The sequence below is a fragment of the Notothenia coriiceps genome, unplaced genomic scaffold (genome assembly GCF_000735185.1).
Source record: "Notothenia coriiceps isolate Sejong01 unplaced genomic scaffold, NC01 NC01_scaffold00026421, whole genome shotgun sequence".
In the NCBI taxonomy this organism is placed as follows: Eukaryota; Metazoa; Chordata; class Actinopteri; order Perciformes; family Nototheniidae; genus Notothenia; species Notothenia coriiceps.
The window spans coordinates 1,123,662-1,146,148 of record NW_011359122.1 but is presented as its reverse complement, the minus strand read 5'-3'; the positions used below and the strand labels follow the sequence as shown (position 1 = coordinate 1,146,148).

General features: G+C 41.3%; 2 protein-coding genes across 5 annotated transcripts in view; one reads left to right on the top strand and one right to left on the bottom strand.

Annotated features, from left to right (window-relative positions):
- LOC104956942 (low-density lipoprotein receptor-related protein 1-like) overlaps positions 1-7,132 on the top strand; it is a 25,758-nt gene extending 18,626 nt beyond the window's left edge. The window contains exons 16-28 of the mRNA XM_010784522.1: positions 986-1,047; positions 1,090-1,196; positions 1,701-1,820; positions 1,944-2,120; positions 2,238-2,378; positions 2,527-2,700; positions 3,576-3,737; positions 3,944-4,115; positions 4,332-4,433; positions 4,690-4,763; positions 4,845-4,938; positions 5,683-5,827; positions 6,631-7,132. Coding sequence (XP_010782824.1) covers positions 986-1,047; positions 1,090-1,196; positions 1,701-1,820; positions 1,944-2,120; positions 2,238-2,378; positions 2,527-2,700; positions 3,576-3,737; positions 3,944-4,115; positions 4,332-4,433; positions 4,690-4,763; positions 4,845-4,938; positions 5,683-5,827; positions 6,631-6,768 — 1,668 coding nt within the window. The 3' untranslated portion in view covers positions 6,769-7,132. The remainder of the gene's footprint in view (positions 1-985; positions 1,048-1,089; positions 1,197-1,700; positions 1,821-1,943; positions 2,121-2,237; positions 2,379-2,526; positions 2,701-3,575; positions 3,738-3,943; positions 4,116-4,331; positions 4,434-4,689; positions 4,764-4,844; positions 4,939-5,682; positions 5,828-6,630) is intronic.
- A 565-nt stretch (positions 7,133-7,697) lies between these two features.
- fmnl3 (formin-like 3) overlaps positions 7,698-22,487 on the bottom strand; it is a 31,934-nt gene continuing 17,144 nt past the window's right edge. The window contains exons 6-26 of one of the 4 annotated variants that reach the window (XM_010784448.1): positions 22,293-22,439; positions 21,287-21,395; positions 21,073-21,149; positions 20,529-20,622; positions 19,242-19,316; positions 19,019-19,129; positions 18,483-18,632; positions 17,776-17,877; positions 17,208-17,568; positions 16,655-16,741; positions 16,438-16,562; positions 15,893-16,095; positions 15,505-15,808; positions 15,335-15,415; positions 15,084-15,213; positions 14,513-14,673; positions 14,257-14,358; positions 13,166-13,258; positions 12,948-13,071; positions 11,744-11,855; positions 7,698-9,978 (exon numbers count right to left, since the gene is read on the bottom strand). In XM_010784448.1, coding sequence (XP_010782750.1) covers positions 11,764-11,855; positions 12,948-13,071; positions 13,166-13,258; positions 14,257-14,358; positions 14,513-14,673; positions 15,084-15,213; positions 15,335-15,415; positions 15,505-15,808; positions 15,893-16,095; positions 16,438-16,562; positions 16,655-16,741; positions 17,208-17,568; positions 17,776-17,877; positions 18,483-18,632; positions 19,019-19,129; positions 19,242-19,316; positions 20,529-20,622; positions 21,073-21,149; positions 21,287-21,395; positions 22,293-22,439 — 2,728 coding nt within the window. In that variant the 3' untranslated portion in view covers positions 7,698-9,978; positions 11,744-11,763. Of the gene's footprint in view, positions 9,979-11,186; positions 11,231-11,743; positions 11,856-12,947; positions 13,072-13,165; positions 13,259-14,256; positions 14,359-14,512; positions 14,674-15,083; positions 15,214-15,334; positions 15,416-15,504; positions 15,809-15,892; positions 16,096-16,437; positions 16,563-16,654; positions 16,742-17,207; positions 17,569-17,775; positions 17,878-18,482; positions 18,633-19,018; positions 19,130-19,241; positions 19,317-20,528; positions 20,623-21,072; positions 21,150-21,286; positions 21,396-22,292; positions 22,440-22,487 lie in introns of all 4 variants that reach the window. The other 3 variants (XM_010784449.1, XM_010784450.1, XM_010784451.1) reach the window with 3 other exon arrangements.

Below are 22,487 nucleotides of genomic sequence, written 5' to 3'. Positions count from 1 at the left end.
CCACGGCCGGCTTCAAGTTGTGTTTCCTGGATGAACTGCCAGGCAGAGTCCCTGTAGCTAGCTTCACGGAGCAGCTAGCAGAGAGACAAGAAGCTAGCAGTAGCAGTCACTTGACAGAGCGGTCACTAAATGTGACCACGCCCTAATTTATGACAAAAACTTTAAGACCTAATATAAATAAAAGGGTCGTGTTAGAAAACAATTCACTCACAGATTCATAATCATGAAGGTGGAATCTAACTATATCGATAATAAAATGTATGGAGCCAGGGGTAGAAACATGTTATTTTCTGCTGTCAAATTGGTCATTTTAACATGGGGGTCTATGGAAATTGCTCCTTTCTGCAGCCATCGCCTATCGGCCAATATATGAACTGCAGTATGTAGCACTTCCATATTGGCGTCTCGGCTCTTCTATTTTGCCGAAATGTGGGGCGGGACACAATAAATAAAGCTTCGCCAGTTTGTTTGTTTTATTGCACTGTCAAGACATAACAATAACGACATCACGCCGCTCAAGTAGCTTTTGCGAACATCGCTCAAAACATTTGGAGTTGGGAACTGCTGTCTGTAGAAGCTGCTGCATCCCGTCCTCAGAGTAAATTGCCAGAAGTGCCGACACTTCCTCATCATTCCACCGTTCCGGTGTTGTAGAACGTGTGGTCATAACTGCTTTAAAGTACAAAAAACTACTCGCTCACGTGTGGATGTGGTTTTGTAGTGAGGAAAAAAATGGCTGCCTAACAAAAAAAATTCAGAGTCTAACGGGGCGTGGTTTGCAATTCGCCCAGCCAATAGAAATAGAATAGAAATTGGCACTCTTTTATCACCAGGTTCGTACCACCTCTCTAGCAGGGACTGAAAATGGCCAAAAGAGTTCCCGGCACTGAGTAGTCCCGGCGGTGTGAACGCGACATTATTGGTACTAACGGAACTAAAGAACCAAAGTACCAGGGAAAGTCCTGCTGTGTGAATGCGGCTATAGAGTGCTGAGCCTCAAAGCAGCAGTCGTATAGAATATAAGATTGATATCATGGCTTTCTTGTTGTATGTTTTTTAATTGTGTTTTCCAACTCTGTTTCCCTTCAGAACCATGTATTGGGCAGACTGGGGCAACCACCCTAAAATTGAGACAGCTGCTATGGACGGCACTCTGAGACAGACTCTAGTCCATGAGAACATCCAGTGGCCAACAGGTCAGTACTGCCTCACTATGACCAGTTTTCAACATATTTTAATAAACTAGGACTTCTTTCATATACGTTTTTTTGCAGTACTAAATACTGCTCGTCACTGTACAGTATTTAACATTAATTGTGTGACCGTCTATGTTTCTTGTAGCTATTTAATTGCTCTTTTTACTTCACTGTTAGTGTACAGTTGTATTATTATGCTGCTGTGTTTATTGTATTTTTGTAACTCTGGCATAAAAAATTTCTTTCGGCATGATTAAAGTTCTATCTTATCTTATCTCTTAACATATTAAACCATTATGTTTTTTATGATGTTCTTTACAATTACTTTTTGACATACAATACTATGATGTGGACCTTTTTTCATGTACAGTGCCTTTGTTCAGCCTTTATATTGTTACGAGACATTCTATATATAGTACTATAAAACATTTACAGTTAGACAGCTTTACTTTTTGAAGCTACACATAAAAAATGACAGCATTTTCTTCCATTCTGTCTCGACAGGTTTGGCTGTGGACTACTTCAACGAGCGTCTTTACTGGGCAGATGCTAAACTCTCAGTGATCGGCAGTGTGCGTCTGGATGGCTCCGATCCTGTCGTTTCTGTCTCTGGAATCAAAAACAGTTGAGTTCTTTCTACACTCTCATCAACCATGTGTGACACATGACATTCAGAAATCTAGTATAAACCTTTTGTCTGCTGATGTATTTATTTTTAACGTATTACTATTTTTTCCCCCCTCCCAGACCTGCTTCATCCATTCAGCATAGACATCTTTGAGGACTACATATATGGTGTCACATATATCAATAACATTGTCTTCCGGGTCAACAAGTTTGGCAAAGGCCCCATGGAAAATCTCACCACAGGCATCAACCATGCTACTGACATCGTCCTCTATCATCGTTATAAGCAGCCAGAGGGTGAGTTACCCTGCATCCTGAAACTCACAAGACTTATTCATTTATACATCTTAAAAGGATTTGAAATTCCTTTTGTACAGTTTTTCTTATATGATGCCATTTTTTTCTCTGCAACAGTGACGAACCCCTGCGACAGGAAGAAGTGTGAGTGGCTGTGTCTGCTCAGCCCTAGTGGGCCGGTGTGTACCTGCCCCAATAACTACGTGGCCGACAACGGCACATGTGTGGAGAGACAGAAACCCACCACGTCCCCATTCAGTGAGTCACAGTACACTGAAGTACACATACAGTTAACTGAGCAATAACCCCACTTTTACATTGGTTGGTTTTCTTCTGGTAGGCCTTATATTCAGATGCTGTATACAACATGTTAACTTCATCATGGCATTTCCCCCCCCCTCCACAGCCCCCCCCTCAGGGCCCTGCGACCTGCAGTGTCAGAACGGTGGAAGCTGCTTCCTAAACTCCCGCCAGGTGGCCAAGTGTCGCTGCCTGTCCAGCTACACCGGAGAGAGATGTGAGATCAACCAGTGCAGGGACTACTGCAAGAATGGAGGCACATGCACCGCTTCTCATACAGGTAAGACACAATGATCTCAGCTGTGTATTTTCTGTACATTTCCTAAAGGTGAATGGCCTTTCAATGCTTTGTAAGACCAATCTAAGTGGGAATACCTTAATCTGTCTGGATGTCTTTAAATAGAAACCTTTTAGTGAAATAAATATGGTATGGCAAATGTTATGTTATAATTATTTTCAATCATTTACTTTATCCGATCCAACTTTATTTATGTAGCACATTTAAAAACAACAGAGTTGACCAAAGTGCTGTACATCAATAAATATATAAAAAGCAGCATAAATACATTTAGACAAAACAGATAGGACATAAAACACATGTAAAACACGAGACAATAAAACCATACTTAAAGCCACAGACTGAAAACTCTCATGCATGATGTAAAAACAATATAAAACACAAGAAAATGAAAACCCCAATTCAAAAGCACAGACTGATAAGTCTTATACGTGGTCTGCAAAAGCACGGGAGAATAAGTGGGTCTTTAAACTTAAAAACAGGCAAAGTGGGAGCAAGTCTGATCGGGGTTGGGGCAAATCGTTCGACAGCCTGGGAGCAGCTACAGCAAAATGTATTCCACTGACGGCAGCTGAACAAACTTTTTTTCTGAAAATTGTTAGTACCATTCCTATCATCCTTTTGATGTCTTTGAAAATTCTCTGGACGATTAGTTACATCAATCACATGCTGACATGCTTCAGCTGGTGATTTCCAGATATCCCCTGATTCTATAATTAGCCAAATATGTTGTCATTTCAATTATTAATGAACTCAAATTTGTCAAATCTGTAAAAGATTGTAGTTGTTGAGATAAACAGCTGCATCCTTTGTATAAGTTCATTACATTTCTCTCCAATGTATTTCCTGTGTCCCAGGTGCTCCGACCTGCAGATGCCCGAAGGGTTTCACAGGGCCAAACTGCAACCGTCAGACCTGTCAGGACTACTGCCTGAGCGGAGGAAACTGCTCCGTCAACATGGGCAACCAGCCCACCTGCAGCTGCCCCCCCGAGTACCAGGGAGACCAGTGCCAGTACAGTGAGTGAACCTCAGAGGCTGCTACATTTAGAGAACTAGACTCACTCGTAGACTGTAAATGGCTGATGAAACAAATCTGTATGGATGCACTTATTCTTCTGTTGTACTGGATGCAAAATCCCCACCATTAATACAATCCATTGAAACAAAGTTAGAATCTATGTCAGTTCTTTGCCCTTCTCACACGTCTCTCTTCCCGTCCTCAGCTAACTGTGAAGGGTTCTGTCACAACGCTGGAACCTGCTTACAGACCGCCAACTTCACTAAAATCTGCACGTGCCCCTCACAGTTCATCGGACACCTGTGTGAGCTGGACAAATGTTACTTCTGTGGAACGGGCAAGTGTCTGACGTCAGCCTCAGGCGAGGTGTCCTGCAGGTAGGTTCACTTGGAAGTCTTCACAAAATAAATGATATTTAGATTTGTAATGTAAGTGAATGTTTATTTAAAAAATCTGACATATCTATGCACATCACCTTACATGTTGCATTGAGACATAGCACCCATATTTGAACATTCTTAATGTGTTAATGCTGCTATATCAGGACTTATTATCAACCAACATAAATAACTGTTTTCTGTATGTGTGTGTAGCTGTCCCAACGGTCAGACCCAACCCAGCTGCTATTCCTGTTTGGACTATTGCTCAAATGGACAATGTTCAGTGGACACCCGCACACTGCTGCCTCAGTGCAAGTAAGTACAGTATGACACACAACGACACACATTATTACACTTTCTTTATCCTTTTTCTGTCTTTTAAACTCACAATTTTTTCAAGCAAATTCACTTGGAATTAACATTTCTACTGTACTGATAAGTCGAACCAAAGTGTTTACATGGACTTCACTGCACATACATTAATGCACATTTCTACTGGTAGTGACCCCGATTTATTAATAATTTGCATACATAAATCACACATACTGTAACTGTCTCATTGTGTGTCCAGGTGTCCTGAGGGATGGACGGGTTACAGATGTGAAATTGCAGCACCTTCTGTGGATTCTGCTACTTCCAGTGGAAGTAAGTTACACATTTCAGCGTGTCTTGTTTGAAAAATATGAACTTTGGTCCTATTTGCTCACGTTATTTGCTCTCTCACAGGTTCTGCCTCCGTGGTGATCCCAGTGCTCCTGCTGCTGTTACTGGCCCTGCTGGTTGTTGGTGCCATCTTGTGGTACAAGCGGAGAATGCGCGGGTGAGTCTGCTTAGGCTTTAGATCATAGCTCCATTGTTCATCTGTTCCTCACACTATCTAGCTTCTCTTTCTCCCTTATCTCCTGATAACCAACGATTTCCTGTCTCCCAGGTCTCTATGGCGGGGCAAATCTCGCTCTCAGTCCTCGCGGTAACTTCATAGGGTTACATAATTTACCTGTTGACCGACAAATTGTGTCCCCTCCCCTTCCCTAATATCCAGTCAGATTGGCCATACTGTATGTCAGTCCATATGTCCAGTCTGTTTGTATTTGTAGAAATCTGTCTGTCCTTGCCTGCCATTCTCCCACCCAGCCACACAGGGACGTATTGACTCTTATCTGTTGTAGCTTTGCTGGTGATGCACAAACTATTGAACCGTTTCGTCCTTCTTGCATCTCCATACCTTCCCCTTGTTTACATGTTAGGCTTACGCTATGTGCTTGCATAGTAAAATATATGACTGTGCATCTATGAACAATGTTTATGTGCATAGCAGAATATTTGCAATGTGGAAATCGAAAATGTTCCACAATAGACATGCTGCAGTATATTCTCTGGGTTTGATCATATGACTTTTTTGCAAAAAGCTCATTTGACAACCTTAAATATATGTTGTATTGATTGTGTGATTCGTATGTTGCTGATGCTGAGTCAGTACCTGGTTCATGCCAAGTCGTTACACTTAATTAATTTGTAATTGCTTGCTTTGTTAATGAATGTGTTTGTCTTCGTCTGTCTGCAGTGCAAAGGGCTTCCAGCACCACCGAATGACAAATGGAGCCATGAATGTTGAGATTGGGAACCCTGCCTATAAGATCTATGAAGGAGACCCTGACGATGACGCTGGGGAGCTCCTGGATTCAGACTTTGCTTTGGACCCAGACAAGGTAACAAGCTTAACTTAAATAGTGGTCTGCTCACAGAAAAAGAAAAATGATTTACCCCAAGTTGTAAAAAGCAATGCTAATGTATGATTTGTATGTACCTGCATTTCTGGGAACTCCTGCAACGACCCTCAAGGAGAAGAGTGCAATTTGATGTTTGGTAGCATTCATTTGGTAAAAAGTAGATTGAATAGAAACTACTCTAAGACAGGCCTATGAATTATCCAGAGTGACCAGGACAATGTATTTTGAAAGGCACACTCAATGCTTTGATCCCAGTTTGACTTGCGATGGTAGCAGAAATATTACTCTTGATATGTCAAACCCTCAGCTTATGACGTTATTTATCATCTATATTATATTTAGGGATAGATAGAAAAAAAATGCATGAACAGCTTTTTGATGCAACAACCTGTTACAACAATACAAAAACAGGGTTGAACCAAATTCAATTCATTAAGAAAAGTAAATAAGATCAAATCAAAGTAGTGTGGGCTTCCCTGCAGACTCTTATGACTGAGAGCGAGCGAGAGAGATAGGGAGGAAGAGGAAAGGTCTTTGTGAGGTGCTTCTGACAAAAGAACAGGAGCCCAGACATGTTGGCGCAGGTTCTGGTGGTAGGAGGGAAAATCTTTGGTTGTTTCTGTTTGGGTAAACTTCCCTTTAAGAGCCTACATTTTTTTTCTTGTAATTTGAATGTTCTGACCTTTTCAAACACAACATGCAGTAAATGCCACCTTCACATGTTAAGAATCTCTGCCTCTATGTGCCCTTTGAGTCACCATGTAATTTCCTTTGCTCTGCAGCCCACCAACTTCACCAACCCAGTGTATGCCACCCTGTACATGGGCGCCCAGCACAGCCGCAACTCTCTGGCCAGCACGGACGAAAAGAAGGAGCTGCTCTCCGCGGGCGACGAGGACATGAGTGACCCGCTAGCGTAGAGCTCGGACTGAACTCTGCCAACCCAGCGCTGAGCCCACGAGCTCTCTCATCTTATGCCTTTACCAACTGAAAAGAAAAGCAACAAAAAAAGCGAGAACACTGTATAAAATGTATAAAATGAAGGACTACTTTTTTAAGTGATTGCAGTATTATATTTTGTTCTTTGACAAAAAAAACCCTCTGGTGACGAAAAGGAACCATTTTATAGACATTTATTCAGTTCTTCTCTTTAATTTTTGGTCACCTCCTCCTCACAACTCTCCCTCCCCTCTCACGCATATAGCCACTACCTCTGTGCAAATGTAAAAGATAGAGGGATACAAACGGCAGTGGAACAATTTTTATTTTTTATTTTTGTATGAATTCTATAGGGGAGGAGGACAAAAAAGAATATTGTTCCATCCTAGAAAACGTTGCCAAGTCTTTGTTGTTCCTGAAAGAGAAAAAAGGGTCAGTGCTCACTAAAAATGCTTCCTGGTGTGGCTCTGTCTTTCACGTCATGTGTACTATGGGATGTGCTGCTGGAGGTCTGGAGGAGTTCACATGGAAGCACGCAGAATCCAAGATGGCGACTGTTGTGTTGTCTCGAAGAACTACATTCAAGTGATTGTCTTTTACCTCCTTGCACAGACTAAAGTTATACATATATATATTTGCATATATATAAACCTATTAACAAAGTGTCTTGAAAATATACCCAGGAATACAAACATCAGTAACAAATAGCAGTCCGTACTTTTAAACTTTTGTTTTCGTATAAGCGGCATACTTTTTGTCAGCAATGAATGAGTCAATGGCAGTGAGCTGGATGAAGATGATTGTAACAAAGTCCACATTCCAGGAGCAACAGTCTGGGATGGATATCCGTGGCCTTGGTTTACTGCAGGACACTCTGGAGACAGATTTTGCTCTGAAACTGTTAAAGGTCTTTTTTTTTTTTTTAGAGTGACGGTAAGCTTCTGTGAATTTCTGGTCATCACTGAAAAACACCCTGCGATGATCAGCTAGCTGAGGATGGTTGCATTTGGCTTTTGTTCCTTGTCTTTTGATTGTAAATGTAATTTCAGGAAAGTGCGGGGAGGCGGTTTGATGGTACGTACTTCTGTGCGAGATTGAGGTTTTTTTTGTCTTTTTAAATTGTAGGCCTATGTAATTACATGGACGTGTAATTTAGGTTAATGCTCATTGTTAAGTGCATTCCCAGGAAGGGGACGAGCTTCCTGATAAGCATTCCTTTGTTAATTCCTTTGCCTTGCTGCTAACGCTAACCCTCTGTCAGTCAAACTGGTTTTTAGTCTTAAAGTGTTGCTCTCTCTGTCTCACTGCTCACCACGATGCTTTTAACTGAGTTTATCAGCCATACCTGTCATATCACTCTGCATGGTGCTCACACACACGCGCGCACACACACACACACACACACACACCCATCCTGTAGGAAACTAGCTTTGCCCCTCACTTGTCAAAAGTATTCATCACATTGTATTTCTTTACATCCTGCTCTGTTAGATTTTCACATGTAAATTAGAACAATCATTTTACAGTTGGAGAATTTCTTTTGGTGGAAAAAACCCACATGGATATTTGTGGTTCTGATTGTTTTGTTATGATTTTATTTCTTTTTGATATAAGAAATTAAATGGATTTTTATAGTAGAAAGGTACGGTGGCTCTGTCCCTCATTTTGAGAGAAGGAAAAGTAATCTCTAATTATTTCTGGTTGGAATACATCACAAGTAAACAAATATCCTTTAAGAAATCAGAAATAAAACATTCAAATATAGTAATCACTTGTTTTGAATGTTGCTTCATCAAAGAAAGAACAGCTTTGTTAAAACTCTTGAGATATAATGACAGTCTTGTATTTACATAATTGTATCATATTTATTATTTAGGAATTTTCATCTTTCAGTCAATATACAATAGCATTGAGCATATATTTTAAAAAGTAAATTTCTTGATTTGAATGTACATGAATATAAATGTCTACTAAGACAATAGTGTCTCATATATTGAGCCAAATTAAGTAGTGTAAAGATCTCTCGCTCCCTTTGTGCCAATGTCATGTAAGTTTCATCATCTCCATTAAAAACAGAGATAACAAATTTAAAAAAGCTTAAGACCTCATAGGAATGGAAACGTCCTTCATCCATCACCACATCTATAGCAGGTTTAAATCATCCGAGCCCTTACGCAGCGGGTTTCTTCTTTACACATTTGTCACCTCCCAAATGTCACTTTAAAGTGTGACAGAAAGTGTTGTCAAGGCATATAACATTCATCTTTAAGAACTACTTGGACAAGGCACAAATAAAAGTCCATTTTTAGACATTTATCTACTAGAGGTAAACAAAATAGTTATCTTACATTCTAGTTGTTACCTTAAAGCTGGACGTTTCATCTTTTGCATATTGTTGTCAGTATTATAAGACTAATATTATACAACAAGGCAATTGAAAATACAATCTTTAACAAATGAAGGCTGTCAAACAAGAAATGATAGCTGATAACACCGTTTACACAAAAAGGCACTTCTTAAGCAAAACATAAAACATTGAAGACATTTTGGTTTGATTAGCTTGTCCAAAAGAATCAGAAGAATAGACGCTCTTCCCTCCAAGGTACATGCGATTGAAGTCTTGATTGAATGTGTTGAAGTAAGGGCCCCATGATATAGAAGCTTGTCTATTATGATTAGAAGTCTCTTTAAGGCAAACATCCCAGCAGCAGCAGAGTTGGCATCTTTCCTTGGCTGACTCTCAGTCCTGCTACGTCTGCATAATCTGAGGAAATTAACAGTCTCTGGGAAAAAGATCCACATGTTGGCAGGCATTTGTTCGCAAAAGCAAAGTTCTTCCTGCTCTGTGGTCCGCCAGTCCTCAACTCACCTGTCTCGTAGTCCTCTCTCCCCGTGGCACAGAGCAGGGAAAGTCTTTTGTCTCCCTTGAGACAGAAGCAGCCCTTCTGTAATGATGCCTGCTCACTTAAAGTGGCTGTAAAGGGCCTCCATAAATAAATAAATTACCCAGCTCTGTCCCTCCTCTCAGTCTTTGTGATCTGCAGCCTCAGGGTTGAGATAGACCATCAGGACACAGGGGGGGAGGTTATAGTGGGGGGGGGGAGTATAAGTGACGAATAAGTGGTTTTAGGGTCTCTTCCAACCGCTCCGGATCAATGCGTCAGCTCGCAGGAAAGGCTGGTTTCGGAGATCTGTGAGTAGGGGGGGAGAGAGGGGTGAGAGATGGGGGCACACATGTTAGAGGACCCAGGGGTCAATCTGCAAAATGTCTTCTTCCTATCTATTGTTCTCTTTTCCAGTTTACCAGTTCAACAGCTAAACCTAATTACCTAAGGTGTTTCTATTATTTTGTCCAACACTTCTTTTCAGAGGGTAAGAAAAATAACAGAAACACCTTTCTTTTTAATGCAATACAGCTCAAAGTGCCACAAACATCCTCCAAAACTGAACGTTATAAATATAATGAAGGTAGGATTGTTGCATTAGATTTATCTAGGTATCAGTAATAAACTGGAAATTGAGTGTATATGTTGGTCAAATTATAAAAAACTATTACTATTTAATTACTTCTGCAGTTAAACTTGATCTACTGTTTTACTCAAAAGTATAAAATTAGCAAATAAGGGCATTAACAATAAGGACTAAACATCAAATGACACGTTCCCAAAGCCTTGCATTTCGCCTGGAGGTGGTGATGCATAAAACAGTGAAATGCAAGGCTTTGGGAATGCTTGTTAGGACAACTTGGTAACACTTATATTGCAGCAGTACCAATAAAAATAGCCATTATTATTACAGTTACAGTAAAATGGTCAACAAGCTCTTTCAATCGCTCAGCAATAATCGAGCTGAATGTGCCTGAAGTAACAGAAAAACCTCTCAGCTCTGTGACAAATAACACAGACTGAGTTCATGTGCTGTTTATGTGACTGAATGTGGGATATTTTCAGAGCCTGTTGACCAAATAGCTGTTCAGCACAGCGCGGATGACAGTTAGCAAAGACAAAACATGGCGGACGTTGTTGACAGGTAAGGGTGAATGAACACTGGACAACATGCAACACATAATAGGAGGAGTGAGGATGATGATAAAGATGACCTTAAGATTCACAAGGGGGCATTTCAAATCTACAAATATGTTCTCAAAGACTTGGTGGAAAAATAAAAAAGGGAATTCATGTTTTAATGGCTGTTGGGGCAAATCATATTGTATTCCAGTCTTTAATGATCTTGTTTTCTAACTTGTGTGTTGTAAAGCAAATTTCAGTGCTGTGAAGCTTTCTCTTTTTTTTATGTTTCTTGCATAAAAGCTCGAGCTGAAGCAGCTGACATCACTGTAGCAGCACACAGGAGCCGGAGGGCCAAGCAGGCCGGGACTAAGCCAGGCTACCTTCCTTACCCTCTCATAGGAGTGGGAAATACTGTCATTAATCTTCTTTTCAGCTGGAGGTGGTAGAATAAACAGTGGTGGTTGAGGAAAAAAGAGTCATATGTTAGCAGGAAACCAACACCAAACAAGTTAGTTTCATGGAACAGGCATTGTTGATAAAAATTAGCCAAACCTCTTTGAGCGACCATTTTATATCCAGTTAAATTAAAGAAATATGCCATAATAATGCACAGCCTTTTACATTCGTCATGCAAGAAGCTCTCATTAAATAATTGTATCATAGTCAAGGCTGATTGTACTCGTTTTTATCAATATATTTTTTTCACATACAAAAATATATTGACCCTGTACAACTTTTTTTCCCGTGGTGCTTCAGGCAAAGAGGTTTGGCTGACTCCTATCACCTGACGCCTGATAGGAGTCCTTTAAACAGAAACAACCAAATGACGGCCCAAGTTAGTTCACAGTAGTTATAGTGGTGAGGGTGAGGGTGAGGTTGGGGAGGTGACAGGGATCATGCTGCATGCACAGTGGGTCATGAGGCGTACGAGAGACCCCTGGACAACCTTGGCATTAGGGGGAGGGGCTAGCAGTTGGCGTCGTCACAGAGGTTGGCTTCACAGAAGAACCGTGAGCCGCGTTTAGCAGTGCGCGCTGTGAAGGGCACGCTCTTCAGTACTGGGGGAGGAGTGGGGGGAGAGAAAACATGTCACACCTGACACACTGCCCTTCATGGGGGACAAACACTGGATCTCCTTTAGGTTTCTTTCAGGGGTCCGTAACAAACCTGTGACATTTCTGTATGTCGCACAGATCTGTAGAAACGCACCTGGTAAAACCCTTAGGAGGTATTTAATAGGATTAGGGACAACACTTTACTATAAGTCGTCCTATTTTGTAAACAAATAGACATAATATTACAAAAAAAAGCTGTAATTATATTAAATAATTCTTCATAGAAGAAACTATAGTCCCTGATAAATACTACATTAATGAACACTTAAACATGTCCTTATATTTACATACGACAACATTACATTATGTTATAAAACATTTATCAAATAGTTGCTAAAAAAGGGTACTTAATGTAAAGTGTTATCAGATAAGGGGCACGAGGATATCTTTGAAGGGTATCATTTGCAAAATAAGCTGTTAACAGCTTAAATAGTAGTAGGATATAAGCATTATTAACTATTACAATAACATTAATGCAACATTTATATTATTTTAAGCACTGATCCTGACAAAACATTAGTCTGTTAAGGTGTTATCCTGAGGCTGTACAGTAGATGTGTATTTCTTCTTTACATTAAAGCTCAGATATGTGGGAATCTAAAACGTCTAAGTATTATCCACGGTCTGTGTCTCAGTTCCTATAAACAGAAACTGTTATTTGAATAATAAAAATCACTTAAACTACACATGACTTAAATAATGATACAGTAAATAATGATTCTGCAGACTAAATGTAATGTTCATTTGGAATCAAACTGCCCGTCTGACTATCTACATGTTGAGGCTTGAAAGCTTTAGTGCAGTGCATTTCTAAGCCGGGAGTGACCGGAGGCTGCTGTGCTGCTCTGGGCTCCAGATGTGCTGCTCTGGGCTCCAGATGTGCTGCTCTGGGCTCCAGATGTGCTGGTGTCTGGACTACGTAGCACAAGGTGCATTTCAAAGGAGCTGAGCAGTGAATGACCACAGTCATCCTCGACCTGGGACCGGGGCTGCTGGCCCCCACATGGGGTCTTTTTAGGGTGTTGTCTGTCCCACCTGTGATGATGTCCTCTATGGTGCCATCCTTGCCCTCGTACACGGGCCGGTGGTCTTTGGCCTGCCGCTTGCGCAGCTCTGCGATCAGCTCGTGCTGCTGCTGCCTCTTCTTCTGGGACTGGACCTGGATCAGCGGAGGAGGGGATATTTGTCCAGTTTATTTTATTTAGCTCTGAGTAAACATTTGACTATTCAGCTCTGTTGCACTTTGACTGTACCTTGGGCTCTTGCTGCTTCGCCTCCTGAGCCAGTAACTTTTCTCTCATTGCTTCCTCCTGCTTTTTCCTCTGCTCGTTTTCTGCCACTGCATCCTGGTGAGAAGAGAAAAACATGATCAGTAAGTGCAACCAAAAACAAAGCTCAAACAAATCCAAGTCAATACATCTGTGTGGCCCTAAAATGTATGAAAAACAGGACAACATTTCAACTAAGACTTACATTTTCATAATGCTTTACTATGAATTTATTACATTTTATATTCAAAATACTGAACTATGATTTGTTTATGACATTTTTCATATTTAAAACAACTATACGATGTATTCAAGTCTTATTTTTGAATATAATATGACCTTTTTCATTTTATTTTTCTAAATACTACATATGTCTTCTTTTATGATATTTTTGACATACTGTATTATACTAAGTGTGTTTTTCAGTTTTTTTTTAAACATATATATATATATATATATATCGTTTTTATGATATTTTTGACATACTATGACTTGACTATGATTTTTTTAATATACCATTATTTTTTGTTTTTCCTATTAATTTTGAAACAACTGCTACAATGTTTTTTTCACACACACAACGACACACACACAACGACACCGACACACACACACACACGCACGCACGCAGGCACACACACACACACACACACACACACACACACACACACACACACACACACACACACACACACATACACATACACATACACACACACACACACACAGAAATCGTTGTGTTTCACGTTTCCTTATTCAGATCCCATAAATCGAGACTGAGAACAATCTCAGGAAGTGTGTTTTGTGGTGGGGCAGGGCGAGGCGGGGGTAAAGGGGGAAGGGGGGGTGGGGGGCAGTCTAAACACCACAGCTGCAGGTCTGGAGTCAGACCCAGCTGGCCTTTCCTGTTATTTGGCCTCCGACTATACGCCACGTCCTGTGTCGCAGAGGCCTCCAGCGCTCTGCCCTGCTCTCAACGAGACTGACAGCCTCCAAGCGCTAAACCAGGAAACCACTGATCTGAGCTGCACCCTGTCAGTGAGGAAAGATACATAGATGCTGCTTGGTGTCCTCACCTTGTAGGCCTTGATAAAGCGCACAAACACGGGGAAGAACACCGAGGGCGGAGTCGTCTTGGCACTCTCTCCGAAGTAGTTCACCACATTGTTGAAGGCTTCCTAGAATCGGGAAGGACAGTGCCAGAGTGGAAGCATTGTATGTAAACACTGTTGAGTCATGATTGTTTGTGTGTTAGAGGTCACACCTCGGGTAAAGTTAGCTTTTCTTTCTTGTATTCTTTTTGAGGTGAGGCGGTAGGACTGTGTTGTTTACCTCTGCTGTCTTGGCATCTTTCTGTAGCTTGTCCAGCTGTGTGTCGTGGGCCTGGATGAAGCCTTTCAGCACCGCATGGTCATGGAGACTGCACTCTCTCCGGATCAGGTCCATGCCTTTCCCCAGCTCTCGGACGTCAATCAGCACATTTTCCAGGGATACTTTGAACGTAGATAGGGAATATGTTTTATTGACAGCAAAATAAAAATAAAATCCAATATAAAAATAGGATGAGAAATGAAACTGTCTTGTTATCTGAACATGGACTTTTTTTTTAACTTTATTATCCCTGGAAAAGGGTGTATATATGTATATAGGTACATACTGTATGTATGTATATGTATATATATAATTTTGTTTATCTCTGTGAGTATTTAATTAAGGAATTATAATTAATTTTTTTATCCTGCTAATTTTGTTTGTTTTTTCGGATGTATTAAACAGTTTAATTGTTGAAATAGTAGAATAAATAAATTTTAAAAAACAACAATATATGGACGCGATTTGATGTAAATGTGAAGATACCATAACTGACATTACTATTAACTTATAAGGAATTGACGGATCTCACCTGCTGCAGCTTTATCCACATAGTTCAGTTCATTGTGGAAGTTAGCCAGTTCAGGGTACTTCTCTTTCAAAATGAGACTTATGTAGTGGAGCAATGTCATCTTCCTGTCTGTAGACTTAGTGTCCAGCAGCTGTGTACCAAGAAGAAAAGGAAAATCAGTGAGAGCACTGCACATATGAACTGTGAAATGAACTTGCTATTTTTAGTAAGGGAAAAAACTATGCACTAGGAAAATGCTACCTATTACTCACCAGATCAAGACTTTGTAATTTGAAGCCATAAACGCAGCCTCGCTTGTCGCTGTTCATGTAGTTTCCCAAGGCTAAGATGATCTACAAGTAAACCAAAAGAATAAATGAACATGCACTGAGAATACCAACTCTGCTGCAAAAAAACCACTAGTCAAATAAACATTTCTTACCTCAAGCACTCTTTTTAACTTTGGTGCGGATTTGACTGATCCAGAGGCAGCAATGACTGCATTGAGCTGCGGTGTGAGCATGTTAAGGTTGTCAGAAAAGTTCCCAACAAAGGTGATGATGTTCATTCTCTGTGTGAGCCTCTCAATCTTGCTGAATAACAACATGAAGCGATCTTCCTCTGTCAGCTGGTCGAGTGGACGCCGCTCCCGCTCGTACTGACGCATCACCTTCACCTCCGTCTCCGTGGGCAGGAATCGCATCAGGCACTCCACAAAATCGACGGGTAAGGCCTTGAGGTCAAACCTGAGTGAGGATAACATGTATTTAAACTATTTTCTATCTGGTCTATAGCTCAACATGTATTTCAATATAAGGTAAAGTGCATACTTCTCTATTGATTTGCAGATCTCCTCTGAGGGCTTGTTAGCTTTCCGCAGTGTGATGGCTAAGTTCTTGGAGCGATTAGCATCGAGAAGGCTGATCTTGTTTACCGCCTTCTGGGCTACTTTGCTCTTCGTGCAGGAAAATTCCACAATTGGACCCTGGGCTCTGGTCTTAAACAGCTCCTCAAACCTCTCCAGATCCAGCTCCTGCAGAGGGACAGTAATTTACAACATTTATTAAAAGGTCCCAACCCATTTGCTCTAATAGCTTCTTCATATGAGCTTCTAGTATTTTCTGTTACATATTGAACAGTTATGGTTCATTTCACACAAGCAATATCTGTATTTTTGTTTTTCTTTGTGCACTTCTCATCTGTTTGGGCGGGGCATATTGCAAAGAGGTGATGTCATGTATTTCAACGCACCAATCAGGATTGATCTAATTTACCTGAACTTTTGATTGTAAACGATACAGAAGAATGTTCTTTGTCAAGACTTTAAGTCATGGGTTTCCAGGATCTTTTTAGTTATTTGATTTGCTTGAAATACCTCCATCACACGTTCATCATCAATCTCGTTGAAGACTGTGCCATTGATCTGATTGGGCTTTAAGGCCGTCCAGTTGAACACAGGCAGGCGGAACTTGGTCTTGATGGGCTTCTTGATTCTGATAGCTATAGAAAAAATGTATATGAAAGTGTCATCTCAGTTACTTGCGGTGGAATAGAAAGCCCATGTATACATAAGTATTGGTATTGGCTCTCACCTGAAAGACCCAAACTCAGGATAACTGATGGAGAAGTGCCTGGCAGAGGAGGAGCGGGAGGAGGTGGCGGGATGGGTGCACCATGGCCTGTAAAAAAAAACATTTATTAATACACTTTTCACTGGAACACTTGAAAAAAACCTGTTTAGAATTGTATTCATTTATTTATTTGTTTCATTGTGTTGTGTCTTTTAATCTTGATTATAACTTTAATTTTCTGTCTTGATTCTTTTTAGTTCTCGTTATTTTTAACCTTCTGCAAAAGAGATTTTTTTTCATCATGAAGCCTTTTCCTGCTTAGATAAAGTTGCAAATGGAGCTAAACACTGCTGTCAGTACTGTTCATCCTGTGCTATTCTGCTTGCACCCTCACACACAAAGGAAACAACTTGTATTTCCCTTTCCTGTCTGGGGTAGAAACACACGCCATCACCTGGCATGTCACGAATCAACAACGAAGTGGAACTGAAAATAGACATCCTCTGAGGGACTTCAGTCCACTTTCACATATATGTGTCACCCGACATAACCACTGTGCGTCATGGTCTGTCACCTGAAGCAGAAGGAAGAGGAGGAGGAGGCGGTGGAGGTGGAGGAGGGGGTGGAGGTGCTTCACTGGCTGGGGGTAAACTTGTGTCTAGTCCTGGTTGGATTAACCCAGCTGTTGAACCCAAAGAGAGTTGACCAATGTCTCCCAGTGGGATCCCGAGGCCACTTGTCCCAACACCACCCCCGACAACCAGAGGCTCAATGGCAATGTCTCCGTCAGCCTTCTTGTGCAGGCGGATGGTGCCTTGCTGTTCCAGCTCCAGAAGTCGCCTCTCGATGTTGACGTGCCTCTGAGAAGCGGCGTCCTTCTCCTTGATCATCCTCCTCAGGGTGGTGACCTGGGTGTTGGTCGACTCGTATGTCTCCTGGAGAGTCACCAGGGGGCGATAAAGAGCAGAAACACAATGACTTTACATGCCAAAGAAACATCCTGTTTCCTGCTGACCTAAATTGCAATCACAGCAATTTAGCTATAAGCATCTATACAGATCTCTGCTGAAACAAAATGAAGGGAAGCCTTTCTGGAGAGACACAGACTAGGAAATAAGACATCAGTAAGACTGCCAACTTACCCGTATTGCATGCAGGTCCTTTTCTTTCTGAAGCACCACCTTCTCCAGATCAGCCACTTTCATCATTGTTTCATTCTCAATCTCCAGCAGCTTCTCCGTGACCTGGGCGAGAAGACGGAGAGAACAACAACAGAAAGATGAGAGGAGGAGAATTCAAGAATCGATCCAGAGCATGGGCATCTTTCCCAGTTCAACTCCCTCCCACTCCCTCCCCTAGACACTGTGCATCATCAATAAGAAATAAGATATATTCAGCAGCATGACACAGCATGAGCATGACACAGCTTTCAGTTTTGTTTTCGGACAGATTACACATGTTGCATAGGAATCCCCAAAGATTCCTCACTCTCGTCCTCCCCCATCATTCCTGACCCCTGAGAAATGAGTTTGTTATGAAATTCCTCAAGTGATGTCAGATCTGCCCACAACCGTTCTATGAGAAGGTCTTTGCATAGCAGCGTGGGATACGAAGGCCACTGCCCAGAAAGAATGAGCCAAAACTAGAACAATATTAAGCTTGTTTCACACGCAGAGTTTTCCAACATTCTCCACCCCGTCATTATTCCGAACCACTTGTGAAATGCAAACACTGAGTAGATGTCTTAATCACCACGTAGAAACACGCAAGTTAAGTACATGGCTGGTGAACCACAACAATCTCATAAAGGAGAGCTGTGTTGGTGGTCTAGGCTGGGGGGTGCACTCACATGGGACAGGTGCTCCTCCAGTTCGTCCACCTTCTCCAGAGCAGCATTCTTTGTCTCCGCATCTTCCAGCAGACCACCCACGTCAAACACGTTATCCAGGTAGGCCTGGATCTGCACCGACAGCTTGTCACTCTCCGTATGCTTGCTTTTCTGAAACGAGGCAGAATAAATCAGCATTGAAGAGACTCTTCAGCAAATGTGTGAATAGGCTTCATCTGGGGATTGCCTTTTTCAAGGTGGTACGTTTATTTATATAAAACAGAGGCAATTCAAAGAGCTTTATCATCATCATTAACACTTAATAAGAAGACAAAAGAAAGGAAGACAATAAATAAACATAATGAAATAAAAACCATGCATAAAAGAGATACAGAATAGTTTAAAAACAACATTGTAAATACAGTAGGTGCTAAAAGAAGTGAAAAGACTTCTGGGTAAGCAGCTGAAAAAAGTAATGTGTTTAGACCTCAGGTTTTCTGGAAGTTTGTTCCATTTGTGGGGTGCACAAAAACTAAAACCCATCATCCCAACCTCACCTCCAGGTAATCATCCAGCCCCAGCTTGGTGAATTCATACTGCAGATGGACTCTGAAGTTCATGTCCTCCACTGAGTGGACCACGATGTTGATGAACTGCATGCAAGCAACCTGGACCAAGGACACGGACAGATTTAGATGCAAATATATTTAAGTGGATAGATAGATGGACATGCATTCACATTATAAATAATACTCATTGATAAAACAGAGCTTATCTTACCATGTAGTCGATGTTTCCCTCCTCACAGCTGAAGTAATCCATCAGTCTCTCAAAGCGATGCTTCTCCTTACACACCTGAAATTCATAAGATGTGGAAATAAAGAGGTGGTATTTTAGCGATGATTTACAAAAGTGTTATTACAAAACACTAACATGCAGAGAAACTAAATGGAAGGTCAAAGTACGTTTTTCTTTATCCTTGAATTAGGATGGTTTGCCTACTTTTTACTATTTAAAATATCATCTATTCTCCTTGTCAGTGAGATCACACATCTCTGTATTATGAGGTGTGAGTTTTTCACATGTGCCTTGAATTGATGCAATACAAGTTTTAAATATTTGGTCAAACCAACCATCAGAGGTCCTCAGAAGTCCTTTATGTATCTACTGTATTATAATAAGACATGTCAAAACATAATACAGTAGTTTTCTATGATGAAACACATTCCAGATTCAAACAAGAGCTTAGCTGTATATAAACAGAGGACAGCTTCCTCCATTTGCAACAACAACCTCTTCTAATTCATGGGAAGTGAAGCCAGGGAAAGATAAAGACATGGGACACATTTATTTTAGCCAAATTCCTACACAAAAATGCACTGAAGGAGACGGAAAAACAAACACTGCTTTCTCTACTCTTTTTTGTCAGTCCTGTACAAATAATTTCTGACTAACTAGAAATGGTAGTAGTCCCGGTCATTATACTTGATTACAGTACAGATGTGGTTGAGTAGGTAGCCTGCTTGAGATATTTACAAAACCTGTCTGATTGAATTAATGTCTCATTTAGAAAAATACCACTACAGAAACACCATTTTGTTTTGACTGGTCGGTTGATTAGCTCGTGTCTCTCTGGGGATTTTTGACTGCGAGGTAATTGTCTTGTTCCGGAGTTTAGATGAGTGCGAGGCAGAAACCGAGAGGCTAAGCAAACCTTTGTGGTCCACCGGCTCCCACCGGGGAGTATATCCTTATCATTGTTCAAGGTTGGCTCACATCTGGTGTCCTAATGAGACTAATGACCTCAGACAGGCCACCGTAGAGCTTTGCTTAAACCCTCAGTCGACATGAAATCTACCAGAGCTGCTCTACTTTCATCCCATTACACTGCTCCTTTATGCCCCCATGCACACCAGTGATGTGAGAACTGCTGGCAATTTAACTAATGTCAGCTCAAATTGTTTTTCTTTGCGCATTCAATTCTCACAGGGTAAGCCATATTGCCACCAAAAAGTAAAAGTGCAACTTGTTATGGTTCAAGTTGAATTAAAACATTGCTTTGGGCACCTCTTTGAAGTTGTCAAACGCTGAGAGGATGATCTCGTGACCTCCTCGGACGAGACAGACCGCAGCCAGCAGCTCGAGGACCAAGGCTTTTGTCCTGGAATTACAGGAGACACGCGTTAAAACATAACTGGATAAGAGTAATACTCAAAACACTTATTCTCTCAAATTAATAGGTGAAAAATAAAATGTTTTATGCAATCTCAACAGAAAAATGTACGTCTTCAGAACGTAAATACTGGAATTCCCAGGAGCAGAAATCCATAATCCATACTGAAGTCTGAAGCAAGGGCACGTCTTTATAGCTTTTTAAGTGTTTACACTCCAATCCTTCATTATGAAGTGATCAGCCTTAGCGGTTTACCAGTAATCTCTCTTTAGTAAACATTCCTTTAACAGTGTGTATATACGCCTCTGATCCCCAGCTTCAGAGAGAAGCTGAGCCCCATGGAGAATGAGAGGCATATCATATGAACTGGCTGTAGGGTTCCCCCTATTGTTTGACCCAGCCCTGCGTCCATGGAGACAGGGGGGCCTCAGTTCTTACCGTGAGTTCTTATTGTTCAAGCTGAGAGCAATTTCATTGACTGCGTGTGCGTGAGACATGACCATATTGAAGCCATACTGCATGAAGAAGAGAGAGAGAGAACAGGATGTGGTCAGAAAACCTAAGATCGTATTTAGCAGTTGATTGCACAGGAAACAGATAATGCTCTCGTTTATAACAGATATCTGTATCTCATGGTGTGCGGTGGCGTTACCTGGTAATTCATGATTGCTCTCAAGCACATGATGCACACGTGCACGTCATCTTTTTGGCTCACCAGGCGGGAGTTCTTGATAGTTTTGCTGGTGGAAACCGTGCCATAGCTGCAACGAATGTCAAAAGTTAATATCTGGTAGTGATTCAGTTATCAAACTTAGTGTTTATGGTAAATAAGATGTTTAACCACAGCTTGTTTCATTCATCTGCAGAGTTTATCTGGTGTTCATATAACTCTTGTTTTAAGTGTGTCACGTAGGAAGAAGCAGAGAGAGAAAATTACAGAGAACAAAGTCTGACAGAAAAAACTTAGATGGCTTTTGAGGTCACAGATGCATGATGGGAAATGCCTAGTTTCCTTGCTGCTGTCAACAGACCAAGGTCTCTGCACACATACAGCTGTAATGCAACTGCACTGCCCAGTCATCCCCATGTGCATATACTATAACCTTTCTTGTTCTGTTTATAAATGGCTTTTACAGTATGTGGTGACCCAGCGTTTCTGAATCCTATACGTACAGCCTATGTGATACATAGAGTTATACTAATACAGATTCAGAAGTAATCTTAACAGTATAAAGGCTGATGTTTCCTTCTGAAATATGTTTCTTTGTAATCACACTTCACATCTTGTGTCTCTTTATCTCCTGTCAGTGTGTGGTTGAATAATGAAGAACACAACTGTCCAGCATATTCTGCAGCTCACAGCTGCCTCTCATTTGAAGAAAGTGGGGACGCACATCTGGACAGATGAGGGAGGAGAGAGATCCATAATGCAAAGATTTGAGTATCTATGTCTGATACAGTTCTTCATCTGATTGAGTTTGTGCAGAGCCTTGAGGTGAGGAGAGAGGTCAGCAGACTCATTAACCATTCAGGCAGCGTCCTGCAACAAAACAGCACCAAGACAACTGGCTGGCATGCTAACACATAGCATTAAAAGATTAGCAGAGCGAGGCAATACCAGGGATAGGTAACAGCGGGGAAGCTTTAGCAGTACGTACCGGAGGACAGACTGGCGGGCGGAGCGCACCAGGGTGTTGCAGAAGGGCTGGGTACTGTTGTGGTGCAGATCCTCTATGGACCTGCTCCAAGATTTAGTCTTGTCCAAGAAGCCTTCCTCCCCATTTTCCAGGCCCTCAAAATCCAACCTGAGCCACATACAGACAGATAGACAAGCCAGCACAGAGGCGAAGGGG